Genomic DNA, 17,486 nt, shown 5'->3' on the forward strand with positions numbered 1-17,486 from the left:
TTTATATATAGTTCAATTATACTTCTTGAAAATGATTGTTATTAGTTTCTGTCACTTCTCAGTTAACTGATAAATTTCTTCTTAGGAAAAATATGGCGGTTTCGAGTCGATAAAATTGAAATAAAATAAAATATCTTCTTTTAGTTGATTGTTATTATTTAAAAGAACTTAACTTGTTTTTATAATCATTGTTCATTTATTTAATAATTAAATAATTTTGAAAAAATTCTGAAGTAATTTTAAAAGTGTTAGAATAAATTTTGACTAAATTTGATAAAATTTCTTTGAAGCAGTGCTTTCTTTATTTTTATCTTTTCTCAGTATTCTGGGATATTCTACATGGAAAAAACTAAAAACTATTTCGAAACTTTTGAAATTATATTTTGCAGATATAGTATTTAAGATATAGTATTTTTTTCTAAAGTTGAGTAAATCATTTTCTTGGTCTCGACGATTTTTTTTAATTACAAAATATATTGTTATCTTTTATATGCTGCTCATCGAATATTATCATGTTTATTATGTAATATTAATGTTAAATTAGATTTTATCATCTTAATGTTAATCTTATGTAATAAGAAATAATTAAAAAAAAAATGATTTAATTCTAACACTTATTTAAACTTACTTAAACTTAATGGCCAAAAATTAATTTTTGTATATCCAATAAAATAGTGATACAATAAGGCAGACAAGTGTTACGAACTGGAAAGTTATATTCTGAGGATTAAAACGAGGGATCGAAGGAAGGAAGATTTGAACGAAGAAGAATAGCAAAGTGCACGGACGTTCGATGATATCGTGTATGGTGCAACGAGGAAAACAACGAACGACGAAGCCGTTGTGTTTGGATACTTGACGCGGTCGCTACTGCGCGTCGTGAAAACATCGACGCCAGAAGAGAAATGGGAAACCACCCGTCCGCCCACCAACCGCTCGAGAGAGCTACCAACCATGCTGGAAATGGTCTTCGCCTCTCGGTATGTCCCGATCTTGTTTTACGTCAACGATAACTATCTGAGAGGCAGATGCCCACGTGTGACGCACGCCTCTTGATGAAATATCGTTAAATAGAGCATGCACGCGTTATTATACGTGCCACGAGTGAGGCCTTTGAAGCCTTACCGCTGACTCTGTTTTCGGCCTTTTATTTATTGGTTAATTGTCGAAGGTTGACATCGGTCACCTTGACAAAAATTTTAGAAACTTTCGTGGTGGGGATTATACAAATTTCATTCGGGATGGGGGATGGTTTTACATAACGTTGTGACTTTGTGGAGGGAATTGTTTGAAATTTTTTAAATTAAAAAAATCTACTCGTGATCGATCGAATGATTTGAGGTTATGGAGAATGGAGATTTTTAATAATAGGTAATTATATTATAGGTTTAAAGATTTCATCGACTTATTTTTATTTATTTATCTATTAACGTAGATTTTTTTTTTTTTTTTTATAAAAATAGAGAAATAGAAATTTTTAGTTTTTATCTTACATTAAACACGAAACGCTTTTATTAATGCTTAATATTTTATCGAGATCATAAATACGTATTTCGAGTTAAAAATAATAAACGTTTCCTAAAAATAGTGAACAGATGCCCTCTTCAAGCGATTTTATCACTCGCAATCAATAACATAATCAATATTTTGAAAGTTCCAACATCTTCGATGAATTATGTATTTCCGTAGAAATATTATGACAATCAACATTGCATTCCTCTCGTCTTTGAAGTTTGAATCGTTTTCTTGAGTTATCCATGCGAAGAGAAGTCTAATTATTTTCAGTAGCAAGTATATATTTATAACCTAAGAGGCGAGATTAAGAAGCAAGAGAAGAAAAATTATTCCATAATAATGGATCAAATTGTTTTATGAGTACGTTGTACTTCAACATTATAAAATAAATTATGATTATAGCTTTCAACGAGAAACTAGTATATGAGGCATGAAATATTTCGTACTTTTACTGCCAAGAAAAATAAGAAAAAAATAGATTCAAGTAATTCTAAATAATTGTTGTTACAAATAAAAAAAGTAAAAAAAGAAAATTGTCATGAAAAATAATTGTTATAAAATTAAAATAAATCTCGTTATCATCGGCTGAATAATTGAATGAAATATTCTTTTTATTATTTCCAATATGAAAGAAATTTCCAATCTAAATAAACTATGATATAATATAGGAAACGAAATATTTCGATAATAATAAACATATCGAAAGCTCGCAAAGCTGTTTATTTGTAAAGCTGTTGATACGGAAAATCTGAGCTTTGTTATCTTTGTTAAAGTAAAACAATTTCTACATTAAAATATTACTTTCGACATTCTCCAATTTCGTGCGTCTTTGATTTGGCCATGTATTAATTCGGTCTCGTCTTCGTCGTGGGCGGATAGATATTTTGGTGGATTGGATCACGAAACTGGTCCTGTAGAGGTCACGATGAAGGTCACATACTTTCCACTTTATCCTCGAGATTTGCTTCGAGTTTTTTATTCGATTGATTTCTTCTTACTATTCCTCACGATAAAAATAAATGAATTTTTCTAATCAATCTATTATTTTCGTAAAATTTATATTGTGATATAATTATCACATATTTTACATTTTTGTAATTTTTTCGTAAAATTTGTAACTTATCATAATTTGTCTGAAATTAATCATATTTTCATAAAATTATTACGTAATTATTACATAATGTTTATATTAAAGACAATAATAAACTATGATAAACAGCTTTTGAAAGATGATCAACGATCAAACAGCTTTTTGTTTTCTGTTTCTATTTGCATTATTTCTGTTGTATCTATCACGTGTCATATTGTATCATACGTGACTAACAACGACTTTTATTTCAAAATATACATATACATAATTCATAGAAAATTAATTCTTTCAAATTCAAATTTTTTTAGAGATGTAAAAACTTTGTTTTCGATTTAAGAACATAATAACAAATAATTCTTATCTTAATAATTTCTTTTTCTCAACGGCAATAAACTACAATTTTATAGAAATTAATAACAATAATATACCAAATAATATACTAAATATCATGTACTAAAACCTTCGTATAAATTAAACGTACTTAGCTCTTTTATTCATATATCCGTGAACAATAAAACGGGGAATAAAAAAAGAAGTAAAAGTTTTAAAACACTTTTAAAAGCCGCAACATCAAACATGAAAATGAAAAAAAGAGAAGAAGAGAATACCGGTAAATTCTTTTTCGATCAATATAATAATGTTCGGTATTGTGTCCCGATAATGTTCCATCGCTAGGCTAATGCTGACGTAAGGCACATTTTAAATTACCATTACGTAGTTTCATGAATATCTTATGAGCAATCTTCGCCCGCAATCCGGGACAGCTCCGGTTCGAGAATTCTTATCGACGCATACCGTTTTTCCCGATTAATCCTCTACTCGAGGACTTTTCAACCTGGTTGCACAAAAGGCTTTTACGTAAGCGTTTACCCGGTCGTTTCGAAGGCGAAACTCGAACAAACCGCCGACTGTGAAATTTCATCACGAAATAACGAAGGAGAAAAGTGCGAAACTTTCGATGCTTTCGTGTCATTGATGTAAAAGCTTGCTTTTCGAGATCGCGTGTTGCGTAAATTCAATTAACAAAACGTTATATAATTAATTTCAATCATTTTTAAGATTTCAAGGTTTCGAACGAAGCCTTCGCAATAAATGTGGTGTCAATCATCATCGTAATAAGCGCATCGTAATAACGATCTCTTATTTCTTTCTTCGAAAGGAAAGTAATTTTGCGCGAAAGATATTCACAAAATATATCGCAAAACACTTTTTTTTTTTATCGTTAGAAACTTTGTAACTTCGCAAAGTATGCACCAAAATTCAAAACTCGTTTCATTTAAATTCTTCCCGATTCTTTCTTTCGTAACAAATATAAATAAACAACAGATCGATACCATTTCATCTCCCGCAATTTTTATTTAACTTTTAACCCCCTTCATCTTATTAAAGCAAAGTTAATTTCGTTCGGTTGATTTCTCGATTAATTAAAACATTTAAGGAACACGAGGCCAATTTATGAAGGCACGAAAGAATCGTGTTTCTCTGTCGCGAATAAATCTGCTTAATTATCTCTCTCTCTCTCTCTCTCTCTCTCTCTCTCTCTCTCTCTCTCTCTCTCTCTCTCTCTCTCTCTCTCTCTCTGCTGTGTGTGTGTGTGTGTGTGTGTGTGTGTGTGTGTGTGTGTGTGTGTGTGTGTGTGTGTGTGTGTGTGTGTGTGTGTGTGTGTGTGTGTGTGTGTGTGTGTGTGTGTGTGTGTGTGTGTGTGTGTGTGTGTACACATCTACATTAAAACCAGCAATTCCTTTTCATTTTATTCTCACATCTTCGCAATTTCTAATTGTCCTGGATAATCTTGGAGGTAATCGGCGAGATACACAGATGGTCTGGTTTCTTTCTCTCTTTTTTTTTTTTTTATCCCATTATATTTTTTTTTATTAGATAGTCGAACCAGAGTTTCCTCTCTTCCCTTCCTTCTCGTCTCATTAGAATTTAATTCCGTTAAAAAATGAAAAGTGATACGTAACCATTAGCCCAAGAAATTACTCCCCCCGTTGCCGGGGGAGTAAAATTGTTTTACCAAACGAACGATCTCTGGCTCTCAGAATGGACGGATGAAATTTATCCGCCTAGGCGGTTTTGGCACTCTTTCGTTTTATCCGCGAGACTCGTGGAAAGTGAAATGGAGAAGAAGCCTCGTAATCGAAGAAATTGTTCTTCGGAGAGAAAGAACGAAGAAGAGGAATAAAACTTTCTCGTATTTCTATTACTATTTCCCATTCGATAATATAATCATTCAATATATATCATTAATATTCAATAATATATCATTCAATAATAATTGGCAAATATCAAAATGCGAAACGAGAGAAACGCAATAACTTGAACCGTTTCGCGAGAATATCGACGTAATTAAGAAATACGACGAAGCGTATGTCGAAACAATCATCCTCAAACTTTTCGGGACGAGTAGTAAAGTATTCATCGAAGGGAAGTATTCGAGATAAATGGCAAACTTCTCGAGCTTTCGAAATTCCATACACTCGAACCCCCGAGGGGGGGGTTATACGCGTCGCGACCTTTCTGCTCGCGGCGCGCAACCCCACCGACTTCCGGCCGCGCATCCAAGTGCCCCCCCGGACGCTTGCCCCTCCCCTCGAGAGTCGCATCTCGAGAGCCGCCGCCGCTTTCTCCCGCGGCCGAGCTTTCTATCGCGCGGCGCAACAGCGCGTCTAATCGTCGCGGCGCGATTCGAATGCCAGCGGCACGGGATTAACACCGTGATTGACCTCCGTGGAATGTGATACCGTTTAGAAGTGTAATATGTGATATAGAATAGCTTCTAAACAGTTTCCATTTTTTTTTCCACAGAGATTTAATTGTCTTGCCTTCTTCGCGAAATGTGAGAATATTATCATGATCGGTCGTTGTGCACGCGAAATTTGATTATGTCTCTCGTGTCTAGGTTAGAGTTGAGCGTTGACAGAGATGTTTAGATATTTAATAAAGTGTTTGATGTATGAAATATATATTTTAAGAATTTAAAATTAATATACGTAGATATACGATAGAGATGTTTAGATATTTAATAAAGTGTTTGATGTATGAAATATATATTTTAAGAATTTAAAATTAATATACGTTTGGAGTTTGAAGCAAAGTTTTCTATTTGCGTTTTCGAGGACGATGATTGGGAATTTTGTTAATGATAATTAATTAGTTCATAGAGAGATTAATAAAACAAACTAGTTTTTTTTTAGATTCTTTCATCTGATATTTCTTTAATTAAATTAAAGTATGGATGATGGACAATGATAAACGTGGTTAATAACAGTTAAAATTATTTATTTTTATAAACACTTAAAACAATTTAATACAATTCATCTAAAGCTACTTTCGTGAATATTCATTTAATTTGCATTAATTCTTCAATACTTTTTGAATAATAATTATAATACAAATCAATGGGATTGAAACGAATAATAAGACACTGTAAATTTAAAAATTGAAAATTGAAATTTTTCTAATACTAATATATAATTAAAATTATTATAGTTTAAAATATAAAACGTTAAATTGCAAATTTAAAGATTAATTTTTAATTATAATAATTTAGATAAAGTTTAATACAAGAAAAAATGAAATGAATTAAATAATAATATAAGTGCAAAATAGCTATGATATATATATATATATATATATATATATATATATATATATTTAATATATATATATATTATTATATATATATATATATATATATTATTATATATATATATATTTTATTTATATATTATAATAGCTATGATATATATATATATATATATATATATCATAGCTATTATAATATATAAATATATATATATATATATATATATATATATATATATATATATATATATATTTATTATCTTTATCATCAAGAAAATTATTTTTATAAAAATTTATTTAGAATACATGTTTTAAAATTATTAATATTCTAGAAAGTATTAAAAAAAATAATACTCAGTTATAAGTTTCAGCTCTAACTATTATGAAAATTAAATTTCATTTGATTACAAAAGCTAATAAAATTCGATACATTGATCCGTTTTCCATTACACTTTCTTTCATTGTGTTTATTACACGATCAATTATCACGCGTAAAACTTGAGTCAGATGCAAGACGATCGTAATGAGGAGGTTCATCCTCGACTGGAGCAATTCGAACCAAATTAATAAAGTGAGTTTAATACGATCATGATGGATCGTGCTCGTACAAATGCGATTTAATATACTGCGAATAAATATATATATATATACATTGCCATTCTTTAATAGGGGATTGACCTATAAAAATATGTACAGATAAAATATCATATCGATACGCAGAGATAAAATTCGAATATATTATTTTTATTTTGTCAAGTAAACATTTTCATTCTATTTCGTTACGTAAATAATTCCATTTTTTATTTTCTTCCATACACGAGATATGAATAGAAATTAAATTACAATTTTTATTCTAGAAAAAAATATTTCTTCGTCTTGCAAACATCTTTTTAAAATTATTTAAAAAAAAAAATTGCATATACATTCGTAAGTGTTTTATAAAGTGTTTTAAGTTATATTTAAATTTAATGAGAAATTTTTCGCGATTTCCTTTTAACGAAGGGTATTACGAACAAGGGAAGTAGCGCGATACTTTCGAACAAGTTTGAAATTTCGCGAATCTTGTTCTACAAGAATACAAACAGGTTCCTCGTAACAGGAGAAACTTCTCCCACATTGTCGATATATCTCCTGTTTCGATGATATCATTGAATTTGATTAAAGCAAAATTCATATTTTCAGAATATTTGAATATTAGAGATAATTATTCTTAATTTTCATTTATCTAAATTTTTTGACAAATCTCGAACGAATTTATACACGTGTCATTTCGAATATGTATTTTATCATTGATACAGACAGAAGTGGATCAAGTTTAATCTCGTTACGATATTATATTGTACGGTTTTTTATCGGATATTAGATACTTGAAAAGAGAGAGGGGAGGAGAAGAATTAAAGATCATATGATATCCGTCCGTCGAAATTTATTTTTTTTTCGAGGCTAGATTCATCTTACCAAGCATCGAAAGACAAATATAAACTTCACCGGTCGAGAAAATATTCTTGATGTTCTCCAGATAGCGACTGTTCCATTTGAAATTCTAATGTATTTCTTGAAATTTTATATAGTTGAAGTCTAAATTTGCATCTCTACAATATGCATCTGCCAAATTGTACACGTTCTATAATATATCTTACATTCATTAAAATTTAATTTTGCATAACAATAATTTACGCAACACTTGATCCAGAAGTATTTTAAAACTATTATATTCTTCTCACGATCAAAAAAAAACCTCTCGAAAAATCATCCGCACATTTCACAAATCTTCCATTTTTTTTCTCGTATCAAAATTAATTAATTTCATTCCTGATTGCAAATTCCACTATATAATAAAACACGTATCACTATCCAAGCCAAAAGAAACGTATAATATCTCTGTAGAAAAATTCGGTTTCTTACTTATCGCGCCTCGGTAAAAAAGTCTCTACTGCTATTATTCGACATTGCAATTTTCCTGTCGCAATATACGCGAGACGTGACGTTAAAAGAGCCGGAAACGATTTCCTCCGACGTTTCGAACGCGTTCCTCGAAGGGAGCTGTAAGGAGAGATTACGCAAACCGCGAATTCACCGGGGCGTTTGTGATTACGTACGAATCGTATTACGCGAATGACACGCATAAATTTATACGTCGGATCGGCCACGCACACGAAGCGTGGAAGCGTGTGCGTGTGCGACGAACGAGGGGATCGAACTCAAGGATAACTAGTGCCGCGCGTCGATGTCCGTATGCTTGATAGCGGGTATAGATAGAAGGAGATCTGGAATTCTATAGGGTGTCTTGGAATTCTACTAGAAGACGCCGTTTGCTTTATAATAAAAAGTAAGAAAAATGTTGCGATTTAATATTGAATAATTTTATTTCGATTTTGGAACTGATTAGATTAGGAAAATTTAATAATTTATTTCTAATTTATTTGATCTGCATCATGTATTTACAAAATGAAAAGAAAACAAGTCATTTTATATTCTTTAATCACAAACATTCGTTTCTACAGAATAAAAGGAATTCTAAGATGATAAGTTTACTTGTCAATATTTACATCTATCTTATCCTAATATATTTACGAATAATAAAAATCCTCGTCCAATTTGACAAACGTCTATAAAAGGAAAGACATTATTCGAAGGTATTTCTACGCCCATTAAAAGTAGAGTAACGGCCTCACAATAAAAAGCGAATACTCTTTAAGCGCGGTTTGCGGCTCGGCAGAGTCGGCCATACGTAAAATTTATTGTCGCGCTGGTGTAAACTCTGTTGCAGGTTTCCACCGCAGGCGTACATAGATGAATCGTCGCATTCGCAACGATGTATTCTCGTTATTGTCCTGCAAATAGCATCGCTCATCGTGTATACGCGTCTACGTTTGCAACACCTGTCTCTCGGTGAAAGGATCGAGCAGGATTGTAGAGAGAGGGGCATTGGCAGATATTCGTTGTTTAGTGCCAGACTTGCCATTTCAACCTTCTCAATGTCTTCTTTCCCATTTCTCTACACGATTCGTGTACACGGCCGGTAATTGTTTGTATTGTAGCGCGACTTTCAACGACCTCTAAATTTCGTCTCGGACAAATTTTATTTGACAACAGTTGAGAGCAATTATTTGAAATGGTTGTCGAGATAATTTCGAGATAGAAATTTATCTATTCATCTTCGTATGTTGAAGATGTTTGGATATTATTTTTCTATATTTTCTTTAATATAAATTTTATCAACTCAGAACCGATGGAAAACATTTTCTTAAAAATAAATATTAAATATTTGTTAATTAAATTGAAACTTTGAATCGCATGTACTATACGTATAATCAAACGAACAAAGTAGATAATATTTAATGTCCATAAACTGGAAAATAATTGTACTAATTACACTATTGAATGTATCCTTTAAGCGAAGATGAACAATGGTTGATTATAAGAAAACCTTCTTATCCCGACGTTAACGTAATTAGTATAATTAACGTTATGGGAAAACGGCATTTTGCTGGAAAGTCTGGGAAATGAAACCCCATTGTCCATACCATATTTAAACTTTCATACTTCTGCCATATAATTTTCCATCCAATTTTTTAAAAATAATTTAAAGGTCAAAAAAAAAATTCTGTTTTACAAAGATGACTTATACACTTATATACAAAAGGGGAGAAAAAATAGATTAAAAAAAATATTTCAAAATTTTTTTCACCCTAAAATTTCTCATATTCTTCCGGTCATCGCAATTCACAATATCGATTTCATCTTGCCAGCAATGGTGCTCGAGATATAGTTCAAAAAAGAAAAACATGCACACGATCCCTTGTTCCTCATTGGCGCGAGGATCGTTGGCAGAATCCAGTGTCTTCTTGCGTTTCGGGTCGACGAACCGATAGGGCTTGCGTGAATGTGTGCGCGCGGTGTATTGTATACCGGCTTTCACCGTCGCCTTTCTAGGTCACGACACCTCTCGTCAGGGGCCAGAAGATCCGTGGCTTCGATTGGCACGTAGCCCTAAAGTAAGAAATGCCAGGCCACGGAGAGAAGAGGCCTGCCAATCCGGCCATTCAGATTCTTTTCAAGACTACTGCTGTAAAGCTGTAGTAAAAACCGAGCGAGCGTTCCGCTTATAGTGTCAGGGACAGCTGTGGTGGCTGTGGCTGTGCGTGGCCACCGCTACAGGCTATTTCAAACACTTTTGCCAACCCTACTTTCAATGAAAATAGCACGATACTTTAGGGATCTTACTTACGATAATATTCTCTATTTTATTTAATACGTTAATGGAACTTTTTTTCCCCTCTTTTCCTTACCGTGTTATGGTAGATAATAAAATATCGATATAGTTGAGTAAATAGAAATTGAATCTTTAATATTCGTTCTATATTTATCTTGTTATGAAAGAAAAATAAAGCGTGCATTATTTAACGAGAATCTTTTTTCGATATATTTATTTTTCTTTAAGAATTGATTATAAAAATCCTTTTTTTTTTTTTTTTCAAATTTCATTTAAATTATAGATATAGCAGAATCATCTCAATTGAAAACAATTCGTCCAGAAACTTTACAAAAATCTCTAACAACAATCGAATGTAATTAAAATGGATAGAAATTATGAAAGAATATCTCGATTTAAGAACAATCACGAAACGTGATATATTTTTTTTAATTAGAATTTTTACACTGACATGAGAAATATTCCATATAGCCTCTTAACAATATCTAACATTTAACAATGATGTTCACAGAAAGATCTCGTTGCAAAACACGTCGATAGATCCCGTTAAAGGATTCATCAATAATTATACACGAGGTCATGGTGCCTATCTGTTCTTCTCTTCTATTTACGATATTTTACCTACCGCCAACTTGGTATACATGGTAAACGGTAGATCCGACCTTGAGGCGTGAAAGGAAATATGGCCGCTGGAGAATGCATCTGTGGTTATTATGTGTGCACGCTGACGGGCTATGCATGTCAAAACGTAGGCAGATCGATCTAACGCCGCAATTTCCTGCTGTTAGCGAGCCACGGATTTTACGGCACTCCCATCTCGAACGGCCGATATTAAAAAAAAAACGCCCTTAGAAAGAAGCCTTCGTTTACTGGCTGGAATGTCGTTCGAGAAATTGAATGTGGTTAACTCGATTCTTCGTTTATTCCTTGCGAGAATTCCCGCATTGAAAAGAAGAATATAATGATCGATATATATATATATATATATATATATATATATATATATATATATATATAAAATGCTGGATTACTGGATTAAATAAAATTTCCATTTTTAAAGATATGTAAAAACATGTATATGTTTATATAGTTATGTTTTATTTAATATACAAGATGATTTAAAACATTGAAAAATAAATCGTTTAAAGTTTCAAGGTTCTTCTTAAGAAAATCTCTTTTTATTTTTTTAATTTTTAAGTAAGAAGGTATATTGAAAATTAAATTTGTTATATACTTTCTTAATTATTGTTGCATATTTTTCATCAAATCATTTTTCTTATTTTAATTAAATATAGTATCAGTAAAAGGAGAAAAAGTGTTGTTAATCGATTGGTTCTTTCTCATGGTAAGAAATCTACTTTATCAACGGAGAGAGCGAAGAAACGAGAAAGATAAGATATATCGTGAAGTGAAGGATTTTCAAAGGAAGTTAATTCATTCTTTTTTTAAATGAAAATATTTTAAATGAAAACAAAAAAATCTTTTTTCTTAATTCACTTTTGAAATCTAACGAAATGAAAACTGACAAATAGCATAAATAATCATGGAATGATTATTTAAAAGATAGGTTAGCATATTTTTTTTTTCTTTTGTTAAGAGATTATTAAAATTCTAATTAATTCATTGAAACAAAGAAGAATGAATAAATGTAAGAGTTGCATAAATTTCAAATTAATTTACTTTTCACGAAAAAGAAATAATAAATAATTTATGTTTTTGTAATTTCACGTTTAAACAGATTTTCCATTTCTGATAAAATTAAAAAAAAAGTGATGACTATACGGAACAAGTAACTACTGACAATGAGTCATCACACGTGTAATAAGAACAGAATTGTACTTGTGTATATCGTAATAATTTAATTTGAGATGACTAATCGTATCTATACGTACAAAATAATATCACATTAAGTCATGTAAAAATTACAGAGTAATACAGAGTATTAAAATTATGCATAAATTATACTAAATTAAATTATTATTATTTTCAGAAGCATTCAAATTCAAGTTAATCTGTACTTTTCAAAATTTATTTTTTAAATCAATATGCATACACAATATTATTATTTTTAATTATAAACATTTCTATTTCTTTCAATGTTACGCAACGTCGTTAGAATAATAAGAGAGGAAAATGCAAAGTAACGGGTTTCCTTATAATTTTTTTTCATAACATTCCATGAATTGGAAACAAGCTATTAATTAATATTGATCGATAAATTAATTATCTATTACTCATTCAATATTATCATTCATAGAATCACGACACGTGTATGTTTATGTGTAAATTCGATTAATTCATTAATTATTATCATTAAAAATTTGCATTTTTTTTAATTATTTATTTACATATAAAAATAATTATTTTTACTGGCAAAGTTTTTTAAACAAATCTTCAAATTATTGAATTTTTCCAGTTTGGAATATCAATTTAATATGAATATTAAATTTGTTTAAATTCAATGTTATTCTTATCGCGTATTTTCTACTCCGAAGTAATAAAAATATACGACATATATTTCTCGAAAATTGTATTTCTTTCGTGAGAATGTTACAACAATGAAGTTTCATTGAAAAAGTAAGAACGTGCAATCAAATTGCATGATAAACATGGATATGCATCTTAATCGAGGAATGATTTTAAAGAAAATACGACTTTTCAAGGATTCATTTTAGACATAATTTTATTCAAGTATCGAGGTTCAGGGACTCTATTTTTTTCTTTTTTTTTTTTTTTTTTTTGTATCTTATGAATAAGAAGAGACGATTATTTAAATTTCGTCCTTATTATCGTCATTATTACGTCACATCTCGAAATAGATGTAATTTTGCTTTCAAGTAAAGAAAAAAAATTCAAATTACAGTTTATTGCATTTCATAACTATGAAGATTTCTTAATTTTATGAAACATAAGTAATTTGATTTATTTCTATGAAATAAATCTAACAATTCTCACGATATAAAAATCGAATTTTAATTATAAAAGTAATAAAAAAATATTATAAGTTTATTTTTACTTAAAATTTGATCTAATTTTAAAATTATTTTCTTTTTTTTTTTCTTCAAAATTAGGAAAAAAAAAATAACAATATTTTAAATTTTTCCCACGTGATGTTACAACGAAGAATACACACAATTTTCGTTTTGTAAAGCTCTTACGAGAAATTTTTTTTTTATAACATGTTAAGAATTTCCGGATGGCTGAGACATTACTCACTATCCGACTCATGGGTAAAGTTCGAAAAAAAAAAAAAGAAAGTTGTAAGTATCGCTGAAGACGAAGTCGAATAAAGTATGCCAGACAATCCAGTTCAATGATTCACTTAACCCTTCGTATTATATACACTTTTTATTTCATTTCCTTTTTAATACGCATTTTAATCCACGATAATTTATCGTTTTTTTTTAATTTCTTACATCTACATTATATTAGCGGTAAAGAGGATTAATTGGTAATATTTTCAAATATAAAACTGAGATAGATTGGAACGAAACACCCTGTAGATTAGAGAGACACAGAGAGTTCATGATTGCTTTCATGCATATTACTTAACCTAGGGTTCGTTGATGACCAAATAACATCCTTGATAGGTTTCCATCAGTGAATCAGTGGGCGAGAGTAATTCAATTGACTGTATGTAATCACTGCAGACGCAGAACAGTTATGTTCTAGACGAAATAAATTTTACACATCCTTTTATTTTTATTTCAACTTTATTTCTAATTTAAAATTGTATAACTCTAAATTTTTTTGATAACTAGTTGTATATTTTCATTCATACTAAATTCCATATATACATAAAACACATATTTACACAAAAAATAAATAAATCTTTTTACGTTCACAAAAATAAATACTTACTCACGACATAATTATATCGCTCAATAATTAAAAAAAAATCAAAATCTACGCGTACGAAGATATCATTGGGTCACGTGGCCGTCGTGATTCAACATCGAGCCACTTACGGACCAACCACTTATCGATCCTCCTCGAAACGATTATCTGTTTCGGCACGGGGACCAACACGTGGACGCGATAGCGAAGTACGAATCGAATCGCATCGCGACGATCCACTTCTCTCGTTTCAGTTCTAACACTCTCATAAGCCTATTACCGGGCTAAGCAAACAGTCCGGGTAATCCGATTGCATCGAGAGTGCTTGCTTTCGCACGTTTTAACTATTAGCCCGGTCCTCGTGCGCGATCGGCTATCTCCGGCTCGACTCGGAAAAAAAGAAGCGTCCTCGAGTTTGGCGCGCTCTATATGGTCCGATTATTTTCTCATCGTATCGGTACGGCGAACTGATTCACGGTAGAGATGGGTTGTTACACGGTGGTTACAGCTGCGAGAATTCATTGTTGTTCCACGAACGAGGACTTATCCTCGGGAACGAGGATCGTTACGCGTACGTGACAATATTTGCTTGGTCTTGGAACGCGTTTCTGCGAACCACGCGCGTGAGATGCGATCAAATATCGCGCGGTGGACGGTTGGAAACGTTTTGCGCCACGGATAAATGTTGTTCCAACGGGGATTATAGGCGATTAGTTGACTATACTAGTATCGCATCCTCGTTTTCGATGTAATAATTTTTTCTGATAATTTCATCCGAACATCGAATACGAATATTATATATTTTTGAGGTTATGTGGATATCGCGATGACAAATGAAGACTTGTTGATTCAATTTAAGAAGCTTTTATATAATGAATGTATACGTTTATACATCTTAAATTTGAATTTATTCCAAAAATTAAATCACTATAATAACATTGCTGGCCGTATTCCATTGGATCCTCTTTCCATCTATCTATTAATATCGTCTGTATCATTAATATGATCCGTTGCTTAGATTTTTAATTTTTTCTACGGAAAAAAATATCTTCGATCAGAAATCTTCATTCGATGGAAAACTCTTTATTAAAATTCTTGGGAATTCCTGAATTTCGTATGCGCAAGATTTTAAATCTTCATAATCTTCTCTTGGCAAGAATTTCTTGGCCAATGTAATACGCGTATGTATAATACACCTTGATCGATAAAACTCTTGTGTCTATAGAGAAGAACATCTGTTTTGTATCCAAAAAGCAAAATGTTTTGTACAATGACAAAAAAAGACACTAGTAATAATTACATAATATTAAAAAATTTTAATATATAACAATTTTTTTTAATTTTGCTTTTTAAGTAAAATAACTAACAACTTCTTTTTTCGATTCACAATTTCGAAAATCAATCCATCCAAGAGGAATAATTTCGTATAATATTTTCCTCGTTCACTGGCGACACGATGAAAAGCCGGGATTAAAAAAAAGAAATCGTTCCCTTGGGAATACCCCGCATCCCATATCATGTTCGCACTCGAGCACGAGATATATTTTACGATGTCTATGCCGTGATGGGGTGGCGCTCTGATGATCACGATCCCTGATATTACGAGGATCGTGCATGCATGAATTAACGTGTTTTCATATTTTTAAAGACGTGATTTTATCTTATATGCAACTAATGAACCGAGCGAACTTACCTTCTGGATTATCGATTATGACAAATGTAAACGATCCATGTAGTATCCAAGTACTTATCCAAGTGGTGGATATTTTGTAATGTATTAGAAAATAAAAAAAAACTGTATTTTTATCGCTATTGAATACCATTGAAAGAAGAATATAAAAATTAGTAAAAAAAATAATGGAATACTGTTTCGTACTGCTAAGAGCATATATATATATATATTGTATTAAAAGTGTAATAAATTTATATAGAAATATCAAGAATTCCATTAAAACGCTTTTAATGGAAATTAAGTTTGATGAAATAATAAAGTTGGATAAGCATACTTTATATATGCAACATACTTTTCCTCTCAAACTTATTGATTTATCGATAAGATTGTGTACACCGCTTATCAAAAGTTTCTCAAATTGATGGAAAAATATATCTCGAAATAATATGATTTAACTTGTAAAAAGGCTAATCTTATTATTACATCCATTGTTGTTCAAAAAAATCCCACTCGAGTGTTTAACACAGGAATAAATATTATTGAACATAATTCATCTTAAAACTTTAAGGAATCATTAATAAAATTTATACAAGTTCTACGTTTCCAACGATACTGTTAGTGATACCATTACATCGAAAATTTTATCTTGATCTTCATAAATTGAAGAAGAAAAAAGAGAGAAAGAAATTAAATTTAATTCGAAAACAGGGAGAGGGAGAGAAAATCCCACTCGACTGTTTAACACAGAAATAAATACTATTGAACATAATTCATCGAAAACTTTAATAAATCATTAATAAAATTTATACAAGTTGTATGTTTCCTACGATACTGTTAGTGATACCATTACATCGAAAATTTTATCTTGATCTTCATAAATTGAAGAAGAAAAAAGAGAGAAAGAAATTAAATTTAATTCGAAAACAGGGAGAGGGAGAGAAAATCCCACTCGACTGTTTAACACAGAAATAAATATTATTGAACATAATTCATCTTAAAACTTTAAGAAATCATTAATAAAATTTATACAAGTTGTATGTTTCCAACGGTACTGTTAGTGACACCATTACATCGAAAATTTTATCTTGATCTTCATAAATTGAAGAAGAAAAAAGAGAGAAAGAAATTAAATTTAATTCGAAAACAGGGAGAGGGAGAGAAAATTTTCTCAACCTACCTCGATCCTTGATCCGTTGGCCGGTTCTTAGGCATGCCGATTTAGGGAGGGTAGATTCGCGCTAGGGGAGAGGTCGGTGGAGGGTTGAGATATAAAAGATTCGTTGGGAACCGAGGCCAAGATTCGATCACAGGCCATTGTAAGACCTTCGACTCGGTCCACGGCCGTTGCCAGACACTGGTTGCCTTCTATTTTCTCAAGGCCGACTGTTAACGACTCATCGGGGAAACTTGGAAACGGCCCTCGTCCTCTGGGAATATATTCCGCGGATCTCGGGGAAAATGTGCCTGCTGCGCCACGTCGAGAAATCTCGTTCGAGATTTACACGCTTCGAGCACAGCCAATAATTCAGATGATACAATTTCGCTCGAATTTCGGGCCCGCCGAATAC

The 17,486-nt window shown here is 31.3% G+C and overlaps 1 protein-coding gene across 6 annotated transcripts in view; it reads left to right on the forward strand.

Moving 5' to 3' along the window:
* The window catches only part of LOC727399 (protein numb), a 62,705-nt gene that overhangs the window by 35,283 nt on the left and 9,936 nt on the right, over nucleotides 1–17,486 (forward strand). For 4 of the 6 annotated variants that reach the window (XM_026443993.1, XM_026443997.1, XM_026443999.1 and 1 more), the window contains exon 2: nucleotides 676–980. The exons of the other annotated variants lie outside the window; for them this stretch is intronic. In XM_026443993.1, coding sequence (XP_026299778.1) covers nucleotides 906–980 — 75 coding nt within the window. In that variant the 5' untranslated portion in view covers nucleotides 676–905. The remainder of the gene's footprint in view (nucleotides 1–675; nucleotides 981–17,486) is intronic. 6 annotated transcript variants of the gene reach the window in all.

The sequence above is a fragment of the Apis mellifera genome, linkage group LG1, assembly GCF_003254395.2.
Source record: "Apis mellifera strain DH4 linkage group LG1, Amel_HAv3.1, whole genome shotgun sequence".
NCBI classification, from domain to species: Eukaryota; Metazoa; Arthropoda; class Insecta; order Hymenoptera; family Apidae; genus Apis; species Apis mellifera.